The sequence below is a fragment of the Phyllobates terribilis genome, unplaced genomic scaffold (genome assembly GCF_046119375.1).
Source record: "Phyllobates terribilis strain yellow unplaced genomic scaffold, ASM4611937v1 Scaffold_5__5_contigs__length_657084704, whole genome shotgun sequence".
Classification (NCBI taxonomy): domain Eukaryota; kingdom Metazoa; phylum Chordata; class Amphibia; order Anura; family Dendrobatidae; genus Phyllobates; species Phyllobates terribilis.
This window is the reverse complement of record NW_027362765.1, coordinates 199656010-199664726: the sequence shown is the minus strand read 5'-3', so window position 1 is coordinate 199664726 and position 8717 is coordinate 199656010. Positions and strand designations below refer to the sequence as shown.

The 8717-nt window shown below is 37.1% G+C and overlaps 1 protein-coding gene across 4 annotated transcripts in view; it reads right to left on the bottom strand.

The window, feature by feature from the left end:
- Positions 1–620: 620 nt before the first annotated feature.
- MTCL2 (microtubule crosslinking factor 2) overlaps positions 621–8717 on the bottom strand; it is a 94330-nt gene continuing 86233 nt past the window's right edge. For 3 of the 4 annotated variants that reach the window (XM_073683678.1, XM_073683679.1, XM_073683681.1), the window contains one exon: positions 621–8585. In XM_073683678.1, the coding sequence (XP_073539779.1) occupies positions 8439–8585 (147 nt within the window). In that variant the 3' untranslated portion in view covers positions 621–8438. The remainder of the gene's footprint in view (positions 8586–8717) is intronic. The other variant, XM_073683680.1, reaches the window with a different exon arrangement.

The window sequence follows — 8717 nt, the reverse complement described above, 5'->3', positions numbered from 1 at the left end:
CTCTGTGTCAGGGGGTACGTTACATAGTTGTTTTTGGTGTATTTAAGTGTAATATTTATTTGTGTAATACTTTTGATGTCGGTTAAAAGTATATATTTTTTTTAATATGGGGGGGTTACATGTTATACCCTTAAGGGTGAAAGCCCACGATGTGTTTTTCAAACGTTTTTGCTGCGGAATTTGCGCAGCGTAAACGCTTGTAAAACGCTTGGTAACCCGTCCCCCATGACATTCTGCAAGTTCAATGCCCATGCTTTGGAATTTTCTGCAGCGTTTTTGATGTGCAGAAAAATCCGCAGCATGTCCATTATTTGTGCGTTTACACATGCGGAATTGCCTTCTTCAATGCATTAGAAAAACGCAACGCAATTCCGCATGTCCAAAACGCTTCAAAAACGCGCATGAAATTCCCCATGCGTTTTTCCAGGCAAGGACATGCAGAAATGGACTAGGACCAATCTTCAGAATGGACTAGGCAAATGAAATGTATTAAAACCTAACTCTACAGTTTACAAAATATAAGACAAAGAGCAATACTCGTTTGATTTGCCACCCCAAATATCTCACTGACCAACCAAAACAAAAAAAAAAACAAACAAAAAAAAACACCCCACACAGACTAGATTTCAATAGTTTAATTTATGGACATGTGACAGTTAGTCGACACCGTTACAAAGACAATTGCAATGAAAAGGCATGAAATATAGCAAATTTAAAAAGGGTATTTTTTTTTTTTTTACTTCATGAGACAATTCTATTAAACATAAAAAAGAACAAAAATGGAACCCAACAGTGGTGCTTGGGGCGGACATTTAACTTTCATTACTGGCTTCATTTTATTATATTGCATGTCCAAACAGGCAAACAATTTGTACGAAATTCCTTCTCTTTTATTACAAATACGAGTGGACAGATACGTTGAAATCTTCTAATTTAAAAGGTTATAAAGACCGATCTAATTTTACTAATTTAAACACATAATTAGAAACATATTTACAAAAACACTTGAGAAATTTTACATTAAAAATTCTGAAAAGTCATTGGTATAAAGTAGAGAAAAAAAATTGTTTAAAAAGTTGACAATTTTTAAAAAAAAAATGTTGAAAAATTTTCTAAGAAAGCCGTACAAATATTTACATCCTAAATGTTAACTGTCCAATCTATTGGTGTCCGATTTCATACATAAATAGTAGGTATGTGGTTTCAAGGTATATCCACATATACTCACTATTTAACTCACTTTCCTACCCCAAACATTGCACTTTATGCAACTTCTAGTTAGTCTAATTAAAAATTGTGTCCTATAAAAAAAAAAAACTCACAAAGAAATAAAATAAATAAATATTATATACATGGTGGATTTCAAAAATAGGTAAAAAAAAAACAAAACAAAACAAAAAACACTAAAAAACCAACAAATGGTATATAAAATTGTGTACAAAAATGATGGAAACATTTAAAGTCACGTAAGTGCAAGTGAGGCTACAGAAATGTGACAACAGCCATTGCTCTGCAGAGCAATCTCCTATGACCATCCATATGACCCTTTAAAATTCGGCTGCTTAAGACAATGTTGGTCAATTTTCACAATCTGTATTTCCAATATGCAACTAAAATACAAAAAATAAATGCTAGAAAAAAAAATTACGGTTTCATTAAATCATACTACCATTTTCAAATTATAGATGTGGAAATACTTTATCTCTCCATCGAAGGGGTTGTCTCATACACTGATGGCTTCAAGGGGTTTCCAAGCTTAGGATATTAAATGACCTATTCATCAATACCAAATGTGTGAGGATCTGAAACCTTTATAAGGAACAATTTTTTTAGGGTCTGAAACCTGGCATGCCCCCCCATAGATCAGTTGCTGCCTGCTGTGATGGCAGATGTAAACAATAAAGGAGCTGGAACAGCAAAGCTTTTTTCAGTGTGTAGTGGCGGCTACTGAGAATGTCATAAGCCAGGACAACCCCTCTAATTGAGAGATCAAACTTTATGACAATGATGTGACCTAATAACTGTGTTGGTTTAAGGTTTGTCAGCAGTATTAAAGTAAAACTGGCTTTTGTTCATTTTATTTTAGAAAAAAATACAAGCAAAAAAATGCCAATTACTCAAAATACAGCCACATGACCAAATTCAGGATCTTTAAAATACTTAAATTAAAAATAATTGTGGGAAAAAGGCCTATAAAAAATTAAAAATGGTGTTACAGAGAAAAAAAAATATAAGTATGCCAGCCTGTTCCTCTCCATGACGAAACACAAGACGATCCACCCCTCTGGTCTGGTCATATCTAACAGGTCATTCCTAATGGGGTGTGTGCTAGAATCATTACAGGCCATTTGCAAACATTAACAAAAGCAAAGAATGGTTGATTTTGGTTTTCTAGGTTTTAAAGAGTCACTCTTTCTATACAAAACATGTGCCATGTGATGTGAATCATGTAGTATATAACCATTTCTATTCTAGGCATGATGTGTCAGGATCAACAATCGGGATATACACAATCTACAGTGTAGAATATATCATTATATATGGGTATACAATATACGGTGTACTTTGATACAAGTGTGTGTTCTGCGTGCTTCTATATATGAAATGAACAAAACCAGGTATAAAGTCAACAATATATATTATTTACATTTCCCATAAAGAGTCACTTGCAAGTCACTCATAGCTGGCCAGGAATTAATGCAATATTGGATTTTTTTTTGGACAGGGGCATGAATAAAGGTCTAGAGCTCAACTGAAGCCTGTTTCCTTTAAATGGGCATAATTATTTTAATTAGGTCTAAAATTCTGTGCCGTTTACTCTTAACGTCTCAATAGGTTTATAACAGTAGGTTCTCCATTAGGACAGTTTCACACATCCTTGAAACACGGAAAGCTGAGGTTGGGAGACCCAATTGTTAGGTCAAGTCATAAAATCTGAGCACAGTCGATGTTTCACGAAAGTATGAAGCTGGACTTATTCTTAGCTCTAAATCTCTTGTATAGTCAAACTCATGGCTACATGCAGCCACCACAGGCGGAAGGCTAGGAGCTTAAAAGGGGTTGTCTGGTCTATAATGACAAGTCTGCAGTCACTCTTTGTGACTGCAGACATGTGAATCCTCCCAGTGCGCTGCGAGGGTTCGCAGGTGTCTGTGCTAGGAACGGCTGTCAATTATGCAATATACATACTCCCGGGAAAAACCCGTCCAGTGGGCATGGCCTCGCTCAGGCCATGCTCACTACACAGGTTCTGACCATGAGTATGCATATCGCATACTTGACCGGAAGGGCAGACACTGGCGAATACACCATTTTATTATGGAGTCTATTGTACAACAGGAAGCATCTAAAATTCCATCTGATGGTGGCTCCAGGCAGACAAAAATCTAATTTTGTCTACATGGTGAATTCTGAACCCTACAGGAGATGAAAAGAAAGATCCGACCACTAAAACAATATATGAAAAAAATTGCCTTAGAATTTTGTACCTTAAAAAGAACCTGGCGTTAAAAGGTAAACCCTCACTTTAGCGTAGAATATTACTGTATAAAAAGCAGATTTCTGAAAGTCAGTAAGGAGTTGGGAAAATAGTGTTGCTGGGCACTGAAGCCATTAGGGTTTGACACCTTAAGAGTCTAAATGTCTTTAAAAACATCCAAATGGGCAACTGTGAAATACTAATTTTAGGTTAATACAGGCTAGATTTACAAACGATTAACGTGAAGTTGGCATTTGCATATTCTTTTTTGTGAGGAGGAACCCAACCTAAAACCTCTCGCTTTTTGTGCATTCTATGGAAGAAAAAAAAGTAGCTACTACTTTAAAGTCCCTCAGCAATCTCAGCATGTAACTATGTTCACACAGAATTTTTTGGGCCGGATCCACTCCAAAATACTCCTTAAAAACCACTTAGAAAACTCCTCATATAAACAGTTGATGTAAATACTTATGTCCAAAGATGACAAAAGTATTCTCGGAGTGATACCTTTATTGGCTAACCAGAACAAAATATATGTTTGCAAGCTTTCAGAGCACAGAGGCTCCTTCTTCAGGCAGGTTTACAAATGAATTAATAAGATAAGAGCACAACATTTAAGAGATATTGCAACACGACATTTCTTCATGAGGTGGAATACTTACCTTTGTCATCTTTGGGCATAGAAGTATTTACATCGATTTTTCTGGCTAACACGGTACCACAATATAATTTTTTATTGTACATAACTCATAAAAAGAAAAAGTGGATTTCCTAAGGAAATGCACAGAAAGTTTTCCAAGTGATTTTTACTTCCTGAAGAGATTTTTAAAAATGGCTGGTGGGGAAAAACAAAGTGCAGAAGCAGATCTTAATGGCATCTGCTCCAAACTAGGTACTGTCAAATGAAAAGACTGGAAAGGAGGCTTTTTTGGACTTTGGGCCTGTAAAGATGAAGCAAACTGAAGCCTCACACTTCACTTGTACAAGCCTTGTAGCCAAATACTAATGGCAATTTACAGTAATATTTGCATTCTCCCTCACTGTTCTCTGCCAGTTGGCAAACTATTTCCCCATAGCTGCAATGTAATAGCCCCCTTATATTGCATGAAACCACTTACTGGTCTCAATTCAGGAAAAGACTATGGCTAAGATGCAACCAGTATTGCAATGTGCGACCATTTACATGGTCATGGATTACTAAACACCAGGTGGCAGGTATTGTAAGTGACTCCTTCAGTCTCAGGTTAGAAAAAGGAAACATAATTTATCTTTATTATCATACTGGGAAAATGTACATATTCCTGATCTAACAGGAATATGTTGGTTATTGCTCTTTTGCTTTTAAGGTGTCATCACTCAAAGCTGTACAATTTCCACATTTACAAAGAGAGAAGCTGCTGAGAACATTTATCATAATTATCGAAAAGAAAACCTCAGAAACCAATCACAGCACATTTTTCATTTTACCAGGGCGGTTACAAAAATAAAAGCTGAGCTCCGATTGGTTGATATGTGCAACAGTTTTCGGTTTTGATAAATGAGGCCTAATGTCATGTAAATTAAGATTGAAGGAGGCAAGGTTTCATAGCCGAGGCATAGCATTAAAAGGTTTGTATGAGATCAGAAAAACAAATTAGCGTTTTTCCAGAAACGGCGGCATTGTCCATATATTGTGTCTGGTATTGCAGCTTTGTTCTATTCAAGTGAATCTCACACAAAAGAGGTCAACCCTATACCCCAAGTTTACCTTTGTTTCCTCCTCAAAAGGGATTACTATAGTAGTGAGATTTAAGGAAAGGGGGACATTGAACCCCAACCAGCCATATAAAAGGCAGTAGTGAATATGGGCTTATCCCTAGACTCGGCTGTACAGATGAGTTATAATTAAGTGGATAGGGTTCTTAAAGGAATACAACAGGTAAAACCGATTCAGAGCGCTATGCCCAGTTCAGGGCTCAAGTGGAAAGAGTTTCACAAAGGGAATTAAAAAAAACACCAGAGTGAACCACTGTTGAGTGAAACATTGTCACAAGTGATGTGCTTAAACATATTGAGAGTATAAAAAAGTGGCCAGATGATATACTGTAGGCTTAGTGGCAGTAGGAAGAAGTGGGACGTACAGGCAGGAATGAACATAGTGGTACTGTTCACATTTGTACCTTGTGTAAACAGAAGTAATACTGGTCCTATTGTTGAGTTAAACTAACACCCATCCTAAAACCATACAAAAAGTGTGTGACAGCTATAATTCATCAGAAGTACAGGATTTAGAGAGTGTGCAAGTGTAGTGGTCACTTCCAGGAAAGGTCACAGTGACGAGCGGAGGTAAAAGGCCTTTTACACCCAAAAAAAACCCCAAGGAGTAGTGTGAACCAATTCCTGTTTCTCATTAAATGTGTAGTGTGGCACCAAGTTACCAGGGGGTACACAGTGGCAGTGTGAGATGATGTTAGTGGGAGAACTATCTACAGTGGCATATTACATGTCAGTGTATGTGGCAGTAATTATCATAGATTGTAAGCTGAATGGCAGTGTAATTCTTTACCAGCAAAGAAAGAAGCATAAAAGCTAACATTTCCCAAGGGCAGGGTTTGCAAACTGGCATTTCCGCAAATTTTTCAAAGAGGAATGTATAAAGTGGTGGAAAGGGACCACTAAATACATAAATGTACAAAAGGTCATTCTCCATACCTCTGCAATCTGCATGTCAAACAGAATGGTGTAACAGGATCTTACTGGCATTGAGTACTGGTAAAAAGTATGCATGGGCCTAAGCTGTTAGGCGTCTTCCCTCCAATAGGTTTTATAATGAATTACAATTTTGGAGAACAGGATATAAAGCTGCCGGGAAAGCTTAAAAATACAAAATGGCCTACATAAGAGTCATGTACAAAGTATCACAAACTAAATCACAATAAAATTTACAAAGTGGTGACCAACCACAAAGTACCTCATAGCTCGCAAACCATTCATGGAGAGCTTATAGCTTCATATTGATTGGGCCAATAAACGGTCTGCATCCACTTTAAATGCACCCCTCAATTTTGAGAGTCCCAACTACTGCTCAAAAACCAGAATGAGATTAGGCTAACATACTGCGAAACCCACTGACCTGAATTAACAAAAATGACCTTCAGAGGGCTTGTGTGGGTCATTTGAGTTTTTCTGGTTTGTGAACTGTCGATCAATATGCCTTTGGACACGAATTACCCAAGCAAATTCTTAAGGGGAATTTACACTGCAAGATAATAGTGAACGATCGTTGTTAAGAACACGTGTTTCACTATTCTCTTGCAGCCTAAACAGGTTGCTGAACACCTGTTGAACGAGCAAAACGCGGGAAATGTGTTTTTGCGCAGAATAAAAGATCATTCTTGGCAGTGCTTCATCCTGTTTAAACAGGACTCTCACTGTTGAGAAATATGGCTACCTATGCGCACTGAGCGGCCTAGAACAGTTTGCCAAATGTGCATTGTTTACTTTGCTTTGTCTGTGTAAACAGGCAGGTAAACTTTTTACCTATTGGCGGTCACTTGACTATCGGCAGTAATATCGTGCCACTGGTCGGTACATGTAAACTGACCTTTAACCAACTGCTCATATCAGATAATTAGGTTTTTGTGTACTGGGCTAATATATGGACTATATACAGTTTGTCTAGGTATCAAGGTGGAATCCTTCTTGTTAGTCCATAAGTGGTCTGAGAAGAGATGTCTAAACAATTATGGGTGATAGTGAGGTATCTCAGTGTCATGCTAGAAAACCGTGCCCAAGTCGACCATGATTATTTACAAGCACTATAACCTTAAAAGGTTCATATGCTCAAAGTGATCTGCAGATTAGAAAAACATGGCTAGTCTCTCCAGAACGCATGTGGCTCTTGTCCATACACTGTATCTGGTATCTCAGCTTAGCTCCAATTCAGTTGAAGTGGACTGAGCTGCAAAATCAGACACAGCCAATGGGCAAAAAATGAAAAGAAGCCATTTTTCAAAAAAATCCTAAATAACCCCATTATCTGTGAAGAAATAACAAAATCAACATGTATAAACAACCAAAAAAAAAGTATCAAAGAGATAGAAAAAAATAAAAAAAGCAGTGCATTTCAGAATGACAATGGCTGTGCCGCAATGACTGGGAGAATGGAGATGTATATATACACATTATATACAAAGGGCAAATATTTTTTACTAAATTATTAAATATTCCTATCTACAGAATATTTTTATTAACAGGGCACAATCTCTGTTATGCAATACTTTGCAAGTATTTTGCTCTTGTGGATTATAACATCCCAATGAGTGCATAAACTATAAAATCTATCAGATAATATAATTTCGAGGTTTCACTACCCATATGACTTGCGTGCATTGTTAGCACTATGTCACTGATGACATTTATTAGTCTTACTATTTTGCCTTTAGACTGCCTTTTATTTTATTTTGCTAATTAATAAATTCATTTTGTAAATTATTGGGATCACTTGAAAGTGTCGTCCAATAGTTTGATTTCCAAACACTGTAAATAAAAAACACAAATCTACTTTTTCAACCAGACGATATAAGGACTTGTTACTCAAATTGTGTAAGAAAAGGAATGATTAAGAGTTCGGCATAAAAGATGGACATAAACTTATCCATCAAGTTTAAGACCAAACACAGTATTATCGTGATGTGATGGGTCCTTATGGCAGTAAAGTAGCTCCTAGCAATCCTGACATTTATATATAAACATACAGTATCTAGAGTACAGTGTATGCGTACATACCTACTTTAGGTACATGTTACTAAGGACTTCAAGGGTTAAGTGCTACACTAGCATTCAGCAGGGCAGGAAAGTCAATGTCAATCTAACCTATGCACTTATGTACAAAACCGAAGGCAAGAACAGGATGCATCTTGAAATGAAACATAACAGTGGATCGCGAGTAGTGGCCTGAATCCTCGGAATATTGTCATCTTCATTTGCAGCCAGATGCTGTATTTTCCTCAGATGGAGCTGGTTCTTGGTGGAGCTGGCACCTGGCTTGACTCTGGCGCGAGTGGATTCGGGACGGTCTGGAGAAGCAGGATGTGACAGGATGTGAGTTGCAATTACAGGAGTAATCCTACAGGAAAAGCAAGGTAATACGGATTTTAAGAAGAAAATGCTGAACAAGGTACATCCACAGAGAAGAATTCCAGTGTACCATGAGTAATAAAATGACTAGATCTTCTCTGATTTCAGTACAATATAATTT